Consider the following 21,425-nt stretch of genomic DNA (forward strand, 5'->3'; position numbering starts at 1 on the left):
ATCAATATGTGGTTTGGACAGGTTCCAGCTGACATCGAACTTCTCTGTCAGTACTGAGCTGGGCATTCCGCATCATTACATAATGCTCACACCTGGACATCAGTCCTGGTTTTTATTTGAAAACCAAAAAGAAATTGTGAATCCTGGAAATCTGGAACAAACGTTCTGGATACTCAGCTGGTCAGGCAGCATCTATGGGGAGGAAAATGGAGTTCATGTGTTTGGTTAAAGGGTTTTAACTTCCTGGTATGTTTGGTTTTTTGGCACCAGCAAAGTCTGAACCATTTGAGTGAGCTCAGTGATGGAGAAACACAAGAACTACAGATGCTGGAATCTTCATCAAACAATGAGCTGCTGGAGGCCCTCATTGGGCCAGGCAGTGTCCATGGGTGGAAAGGGCCAGGCAGTGTCCATGGGTGGAAAGGGCCAGGCAGTGTCCATGGGTGGAAAGGGCCAGGCAGTGTCCATGGGTGGAAAGGGCCAGGCAGTGTCCATGGGTGGAAAGGGCCAGGCAGTGTCCAATGTCCTGACCTAAACCATTGACTGATCCTTTCTAACCATAGATGCTGCCTGACCCACTGAATTCCACATCTTCTCATTACTTTCTCAAGCTCAGCGATTGACTCTGCATCTGTTGCTCTGTTCCATCATGTTGGAACCCCTGGCATTCCACAGGACTATCTACCTCTCTGACCCAGTCCTATAGAATCAGAGTTCCCTTTCACCTGAATGGTGATCCCCAACCTATAGATTGCCAAGTTAATTATTCTTTACTTATTATTATTAAAACTCTTTAAACAGATCCTCTCAGTTGCAGAACAGTTAATTTCCAACATCTTGACCCTCTTTGTAATACCCTAACCCTGATCATAATCTACTATTGAAACCAAAAGATCTCTCTGCACTCATTAACTCATTATCTGGAAATTTTTATTCATCCCCCCCTTTTATATTTTTGTCTCATTATAATTCATAATAAATAATTTAATAAATGCTATTATCAGTATATCTGATGAACCTTTGTGGCAGCAAGTAAGAATGTGTATATAAAAATAAACTCATTATTGTCATACTTTTCACTGTTAAATGGTGACAATGCTTTTTAATTTCTATTTTTTATATAATTTTCAGCAATTGGAATAGTTTACAATGTCTCTGAGTATTAGAAACATTTAAAAATGTTGACAACAACATGAGCAAAGTTCCATCTGATATTTTGCCTCCTACCAAAGGCAGTCAATGCTCTCCAGGATGAGGGTATCAGCTCAAAACTCCCCAAAGCTTCATTGCAGTGAAATCTCCATGACCCCTCTTGGGTGTGGGGGTGAGAGGGGAAGCGATCTGCCTGTTCATCCCTCTGTACCCACTGTGGGTGAGGACAGGGCTGGGTGCAGAGGTGCCAGCCCAGAGAGTAGGCCAAATCTTCAGGCTCTTTGACATCTTTAGATATGGAAACAATGCAGAATCAAATGGTCAGTACTGTCAAAGTGTACAGGGAGGTTGTAGTGGCCAGAATGCCTGTTGTCTGAGATGAGTGTTGGCACTGGTCGGTTTTATCACAATGATGTACAATCAGTTACATAAAGACTGAAATTTGCCAAAAATTAAGGCTTTTATTTGCAAGAGATGGATAGCATCCCTGTGTTGGTCGCTCACACTGATCTGGACTCGAACTGGGGACAGGCTTATGGCATGACGGCCTTTATGGGGAAGAAAGGGGAGGAGTCACGAGCCGACCAGTGAGAACAGGGTCAACCAAGAATAATAGTTTCACCACACACTTCACTAGTTTGAAGCCAAGGATGACTTTGCTGCATAACTATTACCTTTTTTCCCAAGCTTGGGTCCTTCTTGGTTCCTTTAATAAAATTGCTTTTTCCTTTTAAATATTGTTCATATTCATCAGGTTCCATATCTCCTCTCTCCATTAAGATATGTGGCACATGTGGTTCTGAAAACAGATGGTCACAACAAACAACTGGACAATTATCTATCCTTTTAGATATAATCATCTCTTTTTCAGTCTTGGCATATTATGGTCATTTAATTTATATACTGTAGTTAGTGTACCTGTGTGGCTGCAGCAAGTAAGAATTTTGCTATATCAATTTGAAATCTATACATTGTACTTAAGTGTGTGACAATAAACTCTCATCTTCCTCAAAGGTAATGGAATAAGGATGAATTGGGAACCATTTGAAGAGCTTGGAAAAGGTTCAAAGGAATGATTGGGTCAATTGAAAGGTAGAAACTATTTGCCTTGTTGAGCTGAGGCTGAATCAGAGAAGCCCAAACTTACAGCAGGGCCATTCAGAGAGATGGCAGGAGTATTTCATCTCCGAGCGGTCAAGGAAATCTTGTGTACTCCCGCAGCAATCTAGCGAGGCTGAGATCAAACAAAGATCTCAACACTGAGCAATGGAGTTTTCCTGGGCAAGATTGTTAAGGACAAGACCAGCACAGGAGAGTAGACTTGAGGGACAGAATGGCTTCCCCAGGTTTCTAAGAATCAAACTTCTCTCCAGTACACCATGCATAAAATTGGTGCAATTGTCAATTGTCAATGGGAAAACTCCCACGTAACTTTTTCAACATTTCTGGGGCTCCACAAACCTCCACATAATGATGTGAAACACTAAAGTCTGCAGACATTGTGATTGGAGTAAAAGCACAGAAATGCGGGAGGAACTCGCCAGGTCTTACAGCGTCCATAGGAGGTAGATATAAATCCTACATTTCAGGCCTGAGCCCTTCTTCAAGGTGTAAGTAAATAGCCAGCTGGTGATTCTCCTTTATCTGTTGGACTGTCCTCCTCCCTCTGCCCTTTCTATTCTTCTACAGCCTTTTTAATTCAGGTGCCTGCATGCTTTTTACCCAAACCTGAAAAAGGCCTCACGTTGGTTATATATTTTTACTTCCTATGAACACTGTGAGACCAGCTGAGTTCCTCCAGTATTTCTGTGTTTACTTCCACATAATGTTCACTTTCTGTATCCACATTCATTCTATTCCCTGTAAACTAAATCCTGCCTTTTTCCCCAACATCCCGTTCCCAATATTCTACTTCCTGGCATTATCAGATCAAACCCAATATCTAATATAATTAACATTCACTCACACTTCTGTCACTTTAGTTCTCATCACGGCTCATGGCTCATTTAACAAGAGAAGGTGACAGAGGGTCATGGTGATAGGCAAGAGAAGGTTTGAGTGGAGCATTGATTCAAGAATGAACTGGTTGGGGCGAATGGCCTGGTTCTGAGCTGCACATCTGTAGTGATGATCAATTTGAAACCTTGCTTTCCACTCCTCCACAACCTGATTCCTCCTGAGCTCCATTATCTCCAATATCCTGATGCACTTCCACAGGAGAGCATTCTGACTGGGTGCATCCTTGTCTGCTATGGAGGTGCCACAGCACAGGACAGGAAAAAGGCTCCAGAGAGTTGTGAACTCAGCCTATGACAACATGGGCACCAGACTTCAAGGACATCTATAAGGGGCAGTATTGTAAGAACGCACCCTCTATCCTCAAGGACCCCCACCACATAAGCCATGCCCTCTTCACTCTGCTACCATTGGGAAAAGGGTAGAGGAACCTGGAGATGAACCCTCAGTGGCACAAGGACAGCTTCTTCCCCTCCATCGGATTCATGAATAGACAATGATCCACAGACACTGCCTCACTTCCTCTTCTTTTGCACTAATTGATTTATTTTTAAATCTAAAGTAATATTTGAACTGCGACATTGTTGCTGCAAAAAAATAAATTTGATGACCTGTTCATGACAATAAATTCAGATTCTGATCACCCCATCACCCCTCCCCCACCTTTGCAAACTCTGCTCCATTGCTTGTTATTTTCCCCCATGGATGCTGCCCAACAGCTGAGTTCTTCCAGCAGATTGATGTTTGCTCCAGTTCCCAGCAACTGCCGTCTGTCGTGTGACATCAAGTACTGAGCCAAAGCCCAGACAACGCAAACTCTTGTACAGCTCAGACTTGCATAGCTGATATCCACTGAGAATAGTTGTTTGGTTGAGAAGTTCTTCATCAAAAGTGAAGAACTTTTCCAGGAACTGTTCAATGTGACTTGAAATTTTGTGGGGAGCATTTTGATTTGCATGACTTTGAAATTGTAATATGAATAGAACATTTGCAGGGAACATTGAATAATTATGTATTGGCATGGGGTTTGAATTGGAACTCTGTGCATCAATTGCAATTCCCAATTAGAACAGTCTTAAGTTAAATCATATGCTAATTAATGTTTGAACCAATAACAATAGATAAGTGAAATAAGTTCTTGGAACAGTGATTTGATTGAAGGTGAAACTGAAACGTGTCGGGAAATACTTGATTGTGCAACCAATCTGTGAATCAAACCAGCGCACAGTATCTTCAACCCACTGCCATCAAGAGTTTGGGTTGTCTGGGCTTTGCCTCAGTACTTGGTGTCACACGACAGACGGCAGTTGCTGGGATCTGGAGCAAACGTGAATCTGCTGGAAGACCTCAGCAGTTGGGCAGCATCCATGGGGGAAAATAACAAGCAATAGAGCAGAGTTTGCAAAGGTGGGGGAGGGGTGATGGGGGTGATCAGAATCTGAATTTATTGTCATGAACAGGTCATCAAATTCTTTTTCTGCAGCAACAATGTCGCAGTTCAAATATTAATTTAAATTACATTTTAAAATAAATCAATTGATGCAAAAAGCGCGAAAGAGGAGAAAGTGAGGTTGTCTGGGGTTCATTCAGGAATCTGATGGCAGAGGGGAAGAAGCTGTCCTTGAATACAAGCATCAGAATCAGGACTGCTAGGCTGGGGAATTAGCTTTTCTTTCCACAGGCTGTGAGATTGATGTATCCTGTAACTGAAACAATCAACCCAATTATTTATATATTTGCGAGTTTAGGTTCAAGTTTGTCATCTGATTGTACAAGTACAACATAAAGAAACAGCATTCTCCAGTCCTCGGTACAACATATGGCAAAGACACGTACAAACATAGCACATATCCAGACAAGTGACGCACATGCATGGTACTTGTATATAAAGAAAATCAAAATAAATATTATTGTTAAATAAAGAGTTGAGTCACAGAGTTAGTGTGAGCAGTTCCTTTGGTCATTCAGCGTTTTCACTGCCTGTGGGAAGAAGCTGTTCCTCAACCTGGTGGTGCTAGCTCTGATACTCCTGTATCTCCTCCCCAACGGGAACAGCTGAAAGATGCTATGGGGGGGGGGGGTGGTAGGGGCCCTCACTGATTTTGTGAGCCTGCTTTGATTATTTACTTTGATTATTTATGTGATCTTTACGCACCGTGCTTTGTGAATGTATGTGCGTGCACCATGGTCTGTTGAAATGCTGTTTCATCAGGTTGTAAATGTACAATCAGATGATAATAAACATTAACTTGAAATATCAGCCTTTCTCTTTCTCCCACTGATGTTGCTCGACCTGCTGAGTTCCTCTAGCAGATCATGTTCATCACCAGACAGTATTTGTACCGAACCATTGTAAAAGTGAAGCCAATGAGAGCTCTCTAAGTGCGGTCAGGCCTCAAATAACAGAGGGCAGTATGCGAGTTGGAGATCAATCATCTCTGGTAGAAATTCCTCAGGATGGTTCAGAAGCATTTCACGTGTTCCACCCCTGACTGTTCTTTGACCTGAAGGTTAGAAGTGGAACATCTAGCACAGTACAGGACCTCTAGCCCATGATGTGTTGACCTGGATATACTGGACCTAAAAAAAAATTATATCTTCCCTACCTCCTAACCCTCTATTTTAGTTTCATCCATGTGCCCGTCTAAGAATCTCTTAAATGCTTCTATTGTTCCAGCCTCCACCACTACCCCTGGCAATACATTCCAGGCACTCACAACTTTTTTTTTAACTGTCTCCCCTAAACTTTCCTCCCTCATTTTATACAGATGTTCTTTGGTGTTTGCTACACCTGCTCTGATTGTCTACCTTATCTATGCCTCTCAGAATCTTGTAGAACCCTGTTAAGCCACCTCTCATCTTTCTTTGCTCCAAAATAAAAGCCTCAGCTCTGCTAACCTTGCCCTTGTAGGGATATGCTGAGGGTTGTGCAATTCCATTCTATTACCAACTTAGGAAGTTGTTTGTGTCCACATGAACAAGATCTTGTAGACACCTGAACGTGCCTGATCCCAGGTATTACTATCATCAAAGCTGTTACAGTTTCCAAAATTCCCCTTTGTTTCCCTGGGCCAGAAAATTAGGTGGCTTGTCACATAAATACTGCGGCGATAGAAGCAGGTCAGAGACAGGGTATCCTCCGGTGAGTGGCTCTTATGAAACATTCCAACCTTTTTTCCATCTAATTTCATCAATGTTCAGGCATCTGAAGGGCTCAAGCCTGGACATGGACCTGCTGACTTTCTCCAGTATTATTTTCACTTCCATCACGGAGTCTGCAGACTTGCGTGTTTTACTCCATTTTCCATCTACCCAGGCTGACGTGAGAAATGTAATGTGTTATTCTCCGCTTGACTGAATGCAACTCAAGCAGTTATTTTAAAAACTTGACCCCATCAGGAGAACAAATGTGGAGAGAATGAAAAGTGGATCAATGATAACGAGCTTATTGTCATACACATTGTACAATATACATGGGCTCTGAAATTCTTGCTTGCTGCAGCTGAACAGGTACTTTGTTTAAAAAAAATAATAACATACTTAATTGAATTAAAAAGACAATAAATACAGAGGATAGATAGATAATAAATATTGACAGTAATCCGAGCACAAAAAAATGACTTGTAATAGTGTAGACAGTAATTTTGTGGTGTCTGAACAGTTTCGGATTAGTGTAACAAGGGGAGGTTCAAAAGTCTAATAGCTGTTGGAAAGAAATTGTTCTTGAACTGCATACATGTGGTGTGATCGGTGCAGATCTGGTGGGCTGAAGGACCTGTTTCTGTGCCCCATGCCTAAAGCAGCCTGGTTATTTCCCATCCCATTCAACAATCTGAGCATCCTCTCTCTCCACCATCAGCACAGTGTGACTGCAGTGTATACCGTAAGCTAGCCATTCTTAACAGGGGCCAAATGGACCACACTGGGCCCACAGACTAAAATCCGTTTTAAATGTAATCGGTAGGAGAGAAGTACGGAAGGAACCAGCTAGACTCACATGGAAGGGGGCCAATAAATTTTGAACAGGGTCCTAGGTGGGGCTTGAGTTCTTCATCAAGGTATGAACAAAATGAAGGGAGGAGTCTGATTTTGGGTGCCTGCCTACATTCTGCTCATAACTTAAACGGCTTGAACCCAAAACATGGCTATGTACCTTCATCTTTGCTGTATAAAGGGCACTGTCCATCTTGCTGAGTTTGTCCAGCATTGCATTTGTACTTCAACCATGGTGTCTGAAAACTTCTGTGCTTTATTTATGCAAAACATTGTTAGGTCAGTTGAACTAACACAAAGTTAGTTACGCGATTAAACAAATTAAATTCAATAAAAGTTAATGTAATGTTTCTCCAACTTCCTACGTGATGCAGCAAATCTGAAATTATCTTTGTGTTCAGCTTGAAGTTGTCAATTATAATCCCCAATTGTTTTTCAGGAAGCAAACCTTTTGGGGCGGGGGGGGGTGGGGAATTGTTGTCCAGTGTAATTAATACACAGACTCAAAGATGGAATTTGGGGCAGAGGTCAAAATATTTTTATGGTGACACAAGTACATACAGCATACATCTGGCCCACTGATAACCCATTCATGGATGAGATATTGCACCATTCACCCATTACTCCCCCCTGGGCTCATGTCCAGGGGGCAATATTTGTCCCCCTACCTTTGTCATTAAAAACAGACAATGGTCCTCATTTACAGGTTTAGCATCATCAGGAAAGTGAGAGCACTTAATACAGTAACCCATATACCTCAAAACACAGTCCAAACACTCAACTTCCTCTCAACTGCCCTTTGCTGTTGTAGCTTTGGACACACGTTTGCCAACTTGTGCTTTGCAATCTCCCACAAATACCAACATAATAATAATAACCTCACATCATCGTCTCTTTAGTAAAATCAGAGCAGTGCTGGAGGAACTCGAGGTCTTGTATAGTCATTTAGGAGGTAAAGATATTACTAACATCTCAGGCTTCATCAAGATGTAAGTGAAATGTAGACAGGCACCTGAATCAAATGGCGGAGGAGTGGGAAACATCCTCCTTATTCAAAAAAATGTGGTTTCCCCTCTACCATCATCAACTCAGCCCTTAGCTTCATCTTATCCATTTCCCACAAATATGCCCTGGGCTCAGCAAGAACAGAATTCCCCTTAACCACCCCACCAGCCTCTGCATCCAAAATATTATCCTCCACAACTTCCTTCACCGACAACATAATCCTATTACCAGACACATCTTCCACTTTCTGCCTTCCCAAGGGACCACTCCCTCTGAGACTTCCTCCTCTATCAACCTCTGTGACTGCAGGAGGTGCCAAACTTGCGCCCACACCTCCTCCCTCACCATTCAGAGCCCCAACTAGTCCTTCCAAGAGAAGCAAAACTTCACTTTTGTATCTGAGAGTGATCTATTGCATCCAGTACTCCTATTGTGGCATTCTCTACATCGGAGATACTGGGCACAGACTGGGAGATGCTTTGCTAAGCATCTTCACTCTGTCTGCATCACTAATAGGGATCTCCCAGTGCCCAATGAGGTCAGAGGTTGTATTTGATATAGAGTGGTTTTGAAAAAGGAACAGAATTTTGGTAGAAATAAAACTGAGTCATTTGGATTTCAAGAATTGAAACTGACCTTTGTTGATGATGTAATCCACTGCAATCCACTGAAGAGGTACTGGGCTTCTCCTCCAGGAAAAACAAGGACTGGTTCGACGATAACAGCCAGGAAATCCAGGAGCTGCTGGCAAAGAAGCGAGCTGCCCACCAGGCTCACCTTACAAAGCCGTCCTGTCCAGAGAAGAAACAAGCCTTCCGTCGCGCATGCAGCCATCTTCAGCGCAAACTCCGGGAGATCCAAAATGAGTGGTGGACTAGCTTCGCCAAGCGAACCCAGCTCAGCGCGGACATTGGCGACTGCAGGGGTTTCTACGAGGCTCTAAAGGCTGTGTACAGCCCCTCACCCCAAGTCCAAAGCCCGGTGCGCAGCTCAGACGGCAAAGTCCTCCTCAGCGACAAGATCTCCATCCTCAACCGATGGTCAGAACACTTCCAATCTCTTTTCAGTGCCAACCGCTCAGTCCAAGATTCTGCCCTGCTCCAGCTCCCTCAAAAGCCCCTAAGGCTAGAGCTGGATGAGGTCCTCAACCGGTATGAGACATATAAGGCAATTGAACAACTGAAAAGTGGCAAAGCAGCAGGTATGGATGGAATCCCCCCAGAGGTCTGGAAGGCTGGCGGCAAAATTCTGCATGTCAAACTGCATGAGTTTTTCAAGCTTTGTTGGGACCAAGGAAAACTGCCTCAGGACCTTCGTGATGCCATCATCATCACCCTGTACAAAAACAAAGGCGAGAAATCTGACTGCTCAAACTACAGGGGAATCACGCTGCTCTCCATTGCAGGCAAAATCTTCGTTAGGATTCTCCTAAATAGAATAATACCTAGTGTCGCCGAGAATATTCTCCCAGAATCACAGTGCGGCTTTCGCGCAAACAGAGGATCTACTGACATGGTCTTTGCCCTCAGACAGCTCCAAGAAAAGTGCAGAGAACAAAACAAAGGACTCTACATCACCTTTGTTGACCTCACCAAAGCCTTCAACACCGTGAGCAGGAAAGGGCTTTGGCAAATACTAGAGCGCATCGGATGCCCCCCAAAGTTCCTCAACATGGTTATCCAACGGGAGGAGTCACGTGATGGAGTAGTGGCCGGACGGTGAACTCCAGCCCTCTCCAGAAAAGTCGGGAAAAACAAGAGAAAACACAAAGGCACAGAAATAAAAGTTACAGAAAAGTGAGTATAAAGGTGGAAAGAAGATGGCGACAAAAAAAGAAAAGTCGAAAGCAACGGTAAGAAGAGAGGAAGAGAAGACAAAGGAGGAAAAAGGTGAAGGCCTTACCTGTCCGAAGAGGCCCGCTGTGGAGAGAGAAGCCCATTACCTCAGGTCGGTAGAAAAAGAACTACAACAATGGCTCACAGAGCCGAGTAAAAGTGCGCAACCGCGCATGAAAAAAAACACACCGACGGGAGGGGGGACCAGCTGGGGAGTCGATCTCCACAGCCGGCAACGACAGCTGCAGAACACCTGCAGCAAGAAGAGACCATAGAAGACAATAGAAACAAGAAAGAAGAGGAGGGAAGGGCAGCAAAGAAACAACAGATGGCCAACCCAGAGGAAGAAGAAGAGGAAGAGGAAGAGTATGGTGAAATAGAAGAAGAAAAGATAGGCAAGGTAAAGGATATACTTGCTCTTATTAAAGGATACATGGAGTCATTTAAAGAATGGCAAACACAGGAATTTAAGGATTTAAGAAAAAGAATAAACAACACAGAAGAGAAAATAATTAAAATGGAGATGACCTTAACAGAAATGGGAAAAAAAATGGACAAGATGGAAGAGCGGGCAGTAGCAGCAGAAATGGAGGTAGAAGACTTAAAAAAGAAATTGGAGAAATCTAATAAAAAAACTAAAGAGACACAAGAACTACTAGCTCAAAAAATAGATACAATGGAAAACCATAACAGAAGAAATAACATAAAGATAGTGGGCCTTAAGGAAGATGAAGAAGGCAAGAATATGAGGGAGTTTATAAAAGAGTGGATCCCTAAGACCCTAGGATGTCCAGAACTACAGCATGAAATGGAAATAGAAAGGGCACATAGAGTATTGGCCTCTAAACCACAACCACAACAAAAACCAAGATCTATTGTAGTAAAATTCCTAAGATATACTACAAGAGAAAAGGTACTGGAGAAGACAATGGAAAAAGTAAGAGAGGGCAACAAACCACTGGAGTATAAAGGGCAAAAAATCTTCATTTATCCAGATATAAGTTTTGAACTCCTAAAGAAGAGAAAAGAGTTCAATACAGCAAAGGCGATTTTATGGAAGAAAGGGTATAAATTTATACTAAAGCATCCAGCGGTATTGAAAATATTTATTCCAGGACAACAAAACAGACTATTCTCGGATCCAGAAGAAGCACGAAAATTTGCAGAACAATTACAAAAATAGACTGAGGGAGGAAGACGGGTAATGAGAGTTAAAATGATCACGACTGATATGTATGTGGGTAAAGACAAAAATAGACTGAGGGATGAAGACGGGTAATGAGAGTAAAAATGATCACGATTGATATGTATGCAGGTAAAGAGGTATAAGAGTGAATAGAGACAATGAGCATACATGAATGTATCTGTACTTAGAGGAAAATATAGATAGTATAGACAAGAATTAATAAGGGAAGGTAATGGAATAGAGAGAATAAGGAGGGAATTAAAAGAGGGACCTTTGTGACATATGAAAAGTGAAATCTTTTCTGGGGGAGGCGGGGTGGGGGGAAATAGCGGTCACTGCAAAATCAGTTGACGCTTGCGAGTGGATTCGCAAATCCAAATGGAGAGGGGAGATGTGGTTGTCCGACAAGGGATAAAGGACAACTCAGGAGGTGAAGGGGAGATTGGGGATAAATAAGATAGAAATAGGAGAATAAGGAAAATGTTAGATGTTGTAGGAATGTTGTCTTATAAAGAGTTGAAAATAAGAAAACAGAAATGGAAAAGGAGGAAAGGAAAAGGAGGAAAGGTAATGATGGAAAAACGGAAAGAGAAGATAAACAAAATATAAAAGGGCTACGCTGAACTATATGTCTTTAAATATTAATGGAATACATAACCAAATTAAAAGGAAGAAACTACCAAATTTAAATGAATAAATGTATTCCATTAGAAAAAATAACATATTGGTTAAGAAATAAGATTGAAATATTCGAACAAGTATAGGAGCCTTACATTAAATACAATAGCGAAAACCTACCGGGGACAAACATTACCTAAGTTGATGGAAGGAGAAGGAAAGAAAAGAATGGACTCAGTAGAATTTCTGGTGTAATTTTGTTGAATGACAACATTGTCTGACTGGCTTAATGCAACCTAGATTGTATACCTAAAATGGATGAGAGGGGGGGGTGGGGGGGTGGTTTGGGAGGAAAGGGGGGGGGGAGAAAAAGTCACTGTATATGTGTGAAAAAGAAATAGTGTATATCATGGCTAATGTGATTTATGGTGTGAAAAATAAAAAAAATTAAAAAAAAAAAAAAAAAAAAACATGGTTATCCAACTGCACGAAAACCAACAAGGTTGGGTCAGATACAGCAATGAGCTCTCTGAACCCTTCTCCATTAACAATGGCGTGAAGCAAGGCTGTGTTCTGGCACCAACCCTCTTTTCAATCTTCTTCAGCATGATGCTGAACCAAGCCATGAAAGACCTCAACAATGAAGACGCTGTTTACATCCGGTACCGCACGGATGGCAGTCTCTTCAATCTGAGGCGCCTGCAAGCTCACACCAAGACACAAGAGAAACTTGTCCGTGAACTACTCTGCACAGATGATGCCACTTTAGTTGAAGAGCCAGCTCTTCAGCGCTTGACGTCCTGTTTTGCGGAAACTGCCAAAATGTTTGGCCTGGAAGTCAGCCTGAAGAAAATGGAGGTCCTCCATCAGCCAGCTCCCCACCTTGACTACCAGCCCCGCCACATCTCCATCGGGCACACCAAACTCAAAACGGTCAACCAGTTTACCTATCTCGGCTGCACCATTTCATCAGATGCAAGGATCGACAACGAGATAGACAACAGACTCGCCAAGGCAAATAGCGCCTTTGGAAGACTACACAAAAGAGTCTGGAAAAACAACCAACTGAAAAACCTCACAAAGATAAGCGTATACAGAGCCGTTGTCATACCCACACTCCTGTTCAGCTCCGAATCATGGGTCCTCTACCGGCATCACCTACGGCTCCTAGAACGCTTTCACCAGCGTTGTCTCCGCTCCATCCTCAACATTCATTGGAGCGCCTTCATCCCTAACATCGAAGTACTCGAGATGGCAGAGGCTGACAGCATCGAGTCCACGCTGCTGAAGATCCAGCTGCGCTGAGTGGGTCACGTCTCCAGAATGGAGGACCATCTCCTTCCCAAGATCGTGTTATATGGCGAGCTCGCCACTGGCCACCATGACAGAGGTGCACCAAAGAAGAGGTACAAGGACTGCCTAAAGAAATCTCTTGGTGCCTACCACATTGACCACCGCCAGTGGGCTGATATCGCCTCAAACCGTACATCTTGGCGCCTCACAGTTCGGCGGGCAGCAACCTCCTTTGAAGAAGACCGCAGAGCCCACCTCACTGACAAAAGACAAAGGAGGAAAAACCCAACACCCAACCCCAACCAACCAATTTTCCCCTGCAACCGCTGCAACCGTGTCTGCCTGTCCCGCATCGGACTTGTCAGCCACAAACGAGCCTGCAGCTGACATGGACATTTACCCCCTCCATAAATCTTCATCCGCGAAGCCAAACCAAAGAAGTGGTCACATGATTTGGAGAAATATATTATTAAATGCAGACATTTTTAATGGAGTTCAGTTTGGAGTTTACAGAAGTCAAAACCCTGACACACAGGGGTTGAAACCTTGTGAAAGACAAGGTTAAATTACAGTAATTAGAATAGGTGCTGTGTATGTTACTCCTGGAAAAAAGGAACACTGAATCAGTGGCCTTGAAATAAGGAAGACCATTTTGCTGTCTCTTTGGAAGAGAGGAAAGAATTCAACTGGGTCTATCTTTGTATGACAAGTTCATTTGACCCTTGACTGGGTTTATGAAGTCATCATGAAAGAAAATAGCCACATTCCCTGCCTCATAGAAAAGAGAGCAGAATTGTGAATAAAGAGCCCTGAAGGTAGGTAAATATTTCTGAAATGAGAATTTAAGACCTTCAAGCAAGACTAAAATGATGCCGAAGTTTTAAAAAATTAAACTTTTCAGAGTGGGACTTTATTACATGCACACACTTTACAATTGCGCATAGTGGGGTTAAATTTAGAGTTAAGTTTAGAGGTAAGTAAGAAATATTATGTTATTAATAGTTTTTTAAAATCCCTATTATTTTGAATTTACTATTGTCCGGTGAATTTTCCTGTGTTAGTGCTTAATGAAATCCCTTCAGTCCCAAAAATAATTGAAAGGGTTGTTAGATCGTAACACCCAACCATTTCAATTCTTCACCCCACACCATTCCAATATGTCTGTCCACGGCCTCATGTATTGCCAAACCAAGGCCACCTGTAAAACTGGAGGAGAAACACCTAATATTCCATCTGGGCATTAACATTGATTTCTCCAGCTTCTGCTAGCCCACTCCCCATTCATTCTCTTCCCTTGCCCCCGTCTCCTTTCCTCCAGCTCTTCACTCCCTCTATTTACTGAGTTACCCATCTCCCTGTTTTCTGCTGTGCACTCCCTCCCTTATCCACTGTTGGGCACTACCAATTGCCCCAATGATCACAAGAACAAAGACTGAGGGGAACGATAGGCTTTATTGTAGGTAAGTCTTGAGCTGGCCCAGATCCAAGCTAGGGAAATGTAGGGAAGGGAGAGTGGACTCGACCTTTATGGCCTTGGCTACAGGGGAGTCCAGGGGAGAGTGTCATCGGGGACAGGCCAGCCCATGCCTTTACTAGCCAATGACTATATACAATCCATATCATTACATCTACATATTATCTCTTCCCTGGAGGCCTGTGCTCCTGCCCCTCCCTCCACCATTTTATTCAGGCACCTGCTAACATTTTGTTAAAGCCCAAAATGTTGGTTGTGTACCTTTAACTTTACTGTATGAAGTACAATGTTTGACCTGGTGAGTTTCTCCAGCGTTGTGTTTTTACTTCAATCACTATGTCTGCACACTTTCGTGTTTTACTCTTAACTTCTTTCTGTACAGACCTAGTTTGGGCATGTTTACTCTTGTTTATTCTGGTGCTGGGAATCATCTCTTTGGTAGCAGAGAGAGGAGATCACACTTGCTTTGTAATCTAAACAAATGATCAATCTTCATGTAATATTTGTATGAATGGGGTGTATCAGGGATTAATGGACTTTAACAAATTAGTCATGTTACAGCCAGCATAACTCATACCGTTCAGCAAACAGTGACATGAGCAAGTTTTTTCTTTGTAATCCATCAGTCTGTACTCTTTAGGATAAAAATATGCTGTCTGATTTGTGGCGGGTTGACACATCTTTCTTACAAAAAAGAATTGTGTATTTCGACTGACATTTTTCTATATCTGTCAGATGGATAGTGTAAAACCAGGGTCTGGCATTGAAGAAAGTAGTGGGATCCATGGACTCTATTTTACTTCTCTTTCTATGGTACGTGTGTGTGTGTGTGTGTGTGTGTGTGTGTGTGTGTGTGTGTGTGTGTGTGTGTGTGTGTGTGTGTGTGTGTGTGTGTGTGTGTGTGTGTGTGTGTGTGTGTGTGTGTGTGTGTGTGTGTGTGTGTGTGTGTGTGTGTGTGTGTGTGAGAACACAGGGAAACAAATTTTGCATATGTGACAATGAAGGAATCGTGCATCTTGAGTCGATCAGCTCACAGTGGCTTCAGCCTGAGCTGACTAGTCAAGTCAAGTTTATTGTCATCTGCAGAAGTATAACCCAACCAAGCATAAATGCACAACGAGACATAACACACATGCAGACAAAGAATATGTATGCAGGACAAGCAATCAAAGATACAATTAAATAAATATGGCTTCATGAATATGGTTAGTGTGAGCAGTTCCTTTGGTCATTCCACATTCTCACTGCTCATGGAAAGAAGTGGAAAATTGACCAGGTTAAACTATGTTTAAACCAAATCCCAGCCACCAACATCTTAAAGGTTTCTTGATTTCCTCAGAATCGTGAAACCTGCCATCCCTTTCTCTACTCTTTCACTCAGCAGTGATGTCACTTTGTCTTTTCTAGTTTGACGTGTATTTCCTTTCAATGCCCACCCACCTGAGTGAGGAAGGATAGCACATTGACTACATCTAAGAAAAGACCACCTCATTGACTACATCTAAGAAAAGACCACCTCAATGTCTCAAAGAGAATCTTTAAAGATACAGACAACCAGTGAAATGTTTCAATCTGTTATTGCTAACAACACACAAAGCCCGATTTAATTTCCTGTTAATATACCAAGAGGGATGACAGCAGTAATTCTTATAGGCGGCCAGTCATTACTAATCACTGCTGCAAGCTGTCTGACCCATCGCTTCTTCTTGTTCATTCAACATTCCAGTTGATGGGAAGATATTTCTCTTTAAACTACACTGCAGGCTTTTAATGTTCAGACCTGTTTTGGGCATTGATTAATATTCTCTGCATAATCCACCTGAAGTTGCTGAATTGTCAGGACACGGTTCACTGGGATGTGATGCTGGGAGCTTATCTTTTTGTCCCACAACTTGGCTCCATCACTGTTGAGCTCCGAGCCTGTCAGAAGGAAGTAATGACAAACATTGGGGCAGTGGCCGGAGCCTCTGTGAGCACCTGTGTTCAGAGAGATCACCCACTCACAGGCCCTCAAATCCATTCCAGCCACATCAACACTCGAAGGCTGGAATATTACGGTTTAGGAGAAAACAATTTGAATCATTACATATACAAGATAGCATATGAGATAGTAGCAGGGGTTGACCATCGGCCCATTGAGCCTGCTCACCCATTCAACCAGGTCATGCCTGAGGTAAAAACAATGCTGGAGAAACTCAGCAGGTCAGTGTACTTTATATTAGTAAAGATACTTGACCAACATTTGGGCTTGAACTCTTCATCAAAGTAACAAGGTCATGTCTGATCTGGCTGTGGACTCGGCTCCATCTAATTGCCTGTTCCCTATAAACCCTTAATTTCCCATTTTATTCAAAAATCTATCTATCTGTACCTTTAATACATTTGCCAAGGCAGCCTCTACTGATCCATTGGAGAGAGTGCCACAGATTCTCCACTTTCTGAGAAAATAGTTCATCTCTGTCTTAAATCTACTTTCTAAATCTTGAGGCTCTTCCCCTTAGTTCTCATCTCACCTACCAATGGAAACAATCTTCCTGCTTCTATCTTATTATTTACATAATTTTATGTCTCTATAAGATTCCCCCCCTCATTCTTCCAAATTCCGATGAGTACAGTCCAAGGCTGCTCAATCTCTCCTCACATGATAAACTCATCTCTGGAATCAGCCTGGCGAATCTGCTCTGCACCACCTCCCAATCCAGTCAATCCTTCCTCCAGTAAGGTGACCAGAACTGCACCTTGTACTCCAGGTGTGGCCTCACCATTCCCCTGTACAGATGCAGCAGAACCTGCTTTTAAATACAATCCCTCTAGCAATGATTAAATGTTCCACCTGCAAACCAGCTTTTTGCGATCCTTGCACACGCACTCCCAAATCCCTCTGCACAACAACGCGCTGCAATTTTTCACCATTTCAATAATAGTCTGATCTACTATCTGTCTTTGCAAAGTGGGTGCCTCACCAACATTGTACTCCATCTGCACTCACCTAAACTATCTATAATATCTCTGCAAGCTCTCTGTGTTCAGCACACAATTTGCTCTTCCACTCAGTGTCATCAGCGAACTTAGATATGCCACACTTGGTTCCCTCCTCCAGGTTTAACAAAAGATGTATTTAGAGTTGATAGTTTCACTTTATGTAAGATGCAATGGCTTCAATACAATGCCTCACTGATTCTGTTTTGTTCAATCTGTCAGAAGAGCCTATTTCATGTCGTTCTATTTACATTTTGTTCTTTTCTGACACACAGTGACAATACCACTTATTTTTCTGACTAATGAATCACAAGGCACCTGGAAATCTTCTGAGGAAACCATTTTCTCTCTTTCTCTCTCTCTCAATCTCTCAATTCCAACACAAAGATTAGCTGCCAGGTATTCTCCTTCTACCATCAAGTATGTTATTCAGTAACTAGCACAAAGACTTCACTCTGAAAGGAGCATTCACTAACTGTTGCAATAATGTCTTGTTATTTAAATAGCAAAACTGTCCAAAAATGTTCCATAGGAGAGTTGGCAAATAGGAGAATTGTCAAACCACCATCTTTGTACAGGTTTATAGCTGCCTTCCCTCACTTCAGCCAATAGACTCAGAAGACCATGATCCCATGTTAGGAGCTCCACTGAGAGCTGGCTACATCACAGTACGATACGGTTGCTGCAGAGAAATGGATCAGAGGTCAATCCACCAGACTATGAGTGGCAGAGAAGATCACTGAGGACTCCCTCCCCCCACCCCACCCTCACCACCCCATCAACGTGATCTACCAGGATTATTGTCTGAAGAGGGCACGCAAAATTATTGAGGACCCCTTCCACCCTGCACATGGCATCTTTCAACCGCTCCCATTGGCGAAGAGATACAGGAGTATCAGGGCCAGCACCACCGGGCTGAGGAACAGCTTCTTCCCATAGGCAGTGAGAATGGTGAACGACCAAAGGAACTGCTCACACTAACCCTCCGAGACTCTCGTATTCATTAAACTATATATATTCATTATGAATACTTGTCCTCCATGTGTACTGTTTGTCTGTATGTGTGTTATGTCTTGCTTGATGTGTCTACATGTTTTGTACTGAGGACCAGAGAATGCTGTTTCGTCAGGTTGTACTTATGCAATCAGATGACAATAAACTTAACTAGAGTTAATGACAAAAAAATATATACAATAAGGTAGGGTTTATGGAGTGACAGGAAGAGAGGTTTATATGGGAGACGTTGCTGTAGACACACAGTTGATGGCTCAGTTATTGATCAAAACAAAAGGGAATGCAAATGATGGAATCACCCCAACACCAGCCTGTCCATCCTCTGCATTCTCCATCACCATGTGAGGTCAATCTCAAATTCCACTGGGTGGCTATCAGCCTAATGGCAAGGACATTGAATTGTACAAAGGAAAGGGTGACTTGCCTGGAAGGGGTACAAAACTAGGGTTGCACTGTATCTAGGAACACCTAGTAAGAAACAATTGAATTTATTGAATTTTCTGATTTCAGGTAGCCCACATCCCTGATACTCTCATCCCACACATAACCACCTGTCCACTTCGACTTCTCCCTCTCTTGACCTTTCCCATCTTTCTCCCCCAAGGTTCCATCTCCCAACATCTTCCTACATCTCCTTCCACCCATGACCCACTAGCCTCCACCCAACATCCCCCCCAACCCCATACTTCTGCATTCTGACAACATTTGAGAGCTAACATCATCTGCAAAGGATATGGGGATCAACCCAAGGTAGGAGGTGGAACAAGTTTGCAAAGGACAGGAAGATCAAGGTTATTTATTCATTAGAAATACCTGATTATGCTGTGGCCAAAGGAAGGTGAAAATGCAAGTAAAGCAAGACCTGACTTGAAAAATTCTTTAAAAAGTTTCAGTTCCAAAAGAAAAACACAGGAATGTGCAAAGTAGTTTAAGGCTTGCTGACGTGTCTGTCCACGGTCTCACGCACTGCCAGACTGGAGAAACAATACCTCATCTTCCAACTGGACACTCTCCAACTGGATGGCATTAATATCAACTTTTCTAACTTTTACTAAACACCCCCCTTCACTTCTTCCCACATCACCTTCTCCTAGCTGTGTCTCTCCATTCCATCTCTTTTCACACAGGTGTGATAAATTCTTACCTTGTCCCTCATCATATCCAATTAACGATCCTTCTGTTGGTCTGGATTCCTCCCTCAGCCACCACTGAGACCACCTGAGATTTCCTGTTTCTGGCTCATTCTGCTTATTCCTTGAAGAAGGCCTCAGGCCAGAAACGTCGGCCACATATCTTTGCTTTTTGTGGATGCTGAAAGACCGGCTGAGTTCCACTAGTGTTTATCTGTTTTTACTACAATCACCACATCTGCAAACTTTTGCGTTTCACTAAGGCAATGCTCTGGACCAATCGTAACAGTACACAGTTAACATGGTAAAGCCAGAGGAAATCACTCTGATACTCAGCGGTGAATGGCTTATGGTTACATTCATTCAAGGATGTATTAGATGCCATAGAACCAAAGCCCAATGTGGAACACAATCTTGTCAGCATCTCTGACATTTTAGAAAACCTCTCCCAGTTGAGTGTGGCCTTGCCTCTTTGCGTATTGTATAAACTCTGGCTCTGGAAGATTGGTCTTAGACATAAAATTGGAAACTTGTTCTCATCTCAATTCATACCACTCATCGGCATTTTAAAGGCCATTCGTTTAATACACAACGAACATCACTCACCTGAAATAACACTCATTTAATGCTTCTTAATTAGTATGAATTTAATTCAGCTCATCAAACTTTCATTTCACTGATCTTCATCCGACTCATTAAATTCACCATGACTAAAACTCATGAATTCTCCTTAACTAACAGACAATAACGCTCCTCAAACAGACTTCATTTAACTCATTAGTGCAGTATAGTTGGCATAACGCCACTACAGTGCCAGTGACCAGGGTTCGAATCCTGCACTGTCTGTAAGGAGTTTGTACATTCTCCCGTGACTGCATGGGTTTTCCCTGGGTGCTCCAGTTTCCTCCCACCCTTCTAAAAAGTGTGGGGTTTGTAGGTGGCTTGGGCTGGAAGGGCTTGTTACCTTGCTGTGTCTGTAAGTCATCTTAACCAACACCACTCCAGGTTAGATAACTTCACAGAGCTGATGTGCACAACTTCGGACTCATTAAAAATTAAACATTTGGGACATCGCTGCCATAATTCCTATTGTAGTACACAATGCTTCTTGCTTCTACCTTCAGGCAGAAGGTCCACAACCCTGAAGTCCAGCAACTCTAGGTTCAAGAACAATTTTTCCCACAGCTATTAGGCTCTTGAACCACCCCCCCCCCCCCCCAACCCTAGTCATAAACTACTCAGGGACTGCATTTGAAACATTAACACTAACTGGATATTTATTTATATGTATCCTTTATATTTATCTGCAGATGTACCGTGGAAAGACTGATTGTATCATTGTCTGATATGAAGGTGCAAATGCACAGGACAGGAAAATGAGAGTCTGCAGATGCTGTGATTGTAGTGAACACAGCGAAATGCTGGAGGAACTCACCTGGTCTCGCAGAGTCCATAGGAGGTATGATATATTACCAACGTTTCGGGTCTGAGCCCTTCCTCAAGGTATAAGCAAAAATCAGGCCGGCATCTTTAAAGACTAAATTAAGGGGGAAGAATGGGAGGGGGAGTTGTCCAGACCTCACAGAGAAAAGATGTTCTCTGGATATGATGAGAGGAAAAATGATAAATGATTTTGGCTCTGTGAAAGGAGACAGGGTAAAGGGAAGAGAGAGGGAGACAGAAGGGAACTCTGCCAGTGCCATCATGGGCATCAGTTTCCACTCCATTAA

General features: G+C 42.7%; 1 protein-coding gene across 1 annotated transcript in view; it reads right to left on the reverse strand.

Moving 5' to 3' along the window:
* vwa5b1 (von Willebrand factor A domain containing 5B1) overlaps nt 1-21,425 on the reverse strand; it is a 101,459-nt gene that overhangs the window by 65,067 nt on the left and 14,967 nt on the right. Inside the window, exon 6 of the mRNA XM_069915295.1 lies at nt 1,827-1,951. Coding sequence (XP_069771396.1) covers nt 1,827-1,951 — 125 coding nt within the window. The remainder of the gene's footprint in view (nt 1-1,826; nt 1,952-21,425) is intronic.

The sequence above is a fragment of the Narcine bancroftii genome, chromosome 2, assembly GCF_036971445.1.
Source record: "Narcine bancroftii isolate sNarBan1 chromosome 2, sNarBan1.hap1, whole genome shotgun sequence".
Lineage (NCBI taxonomy): Eukaryota > Metazoa > Chordata > Chondrichthyes > Torpediniformes > Narcinidae > Narcine > Narcine bancroftii.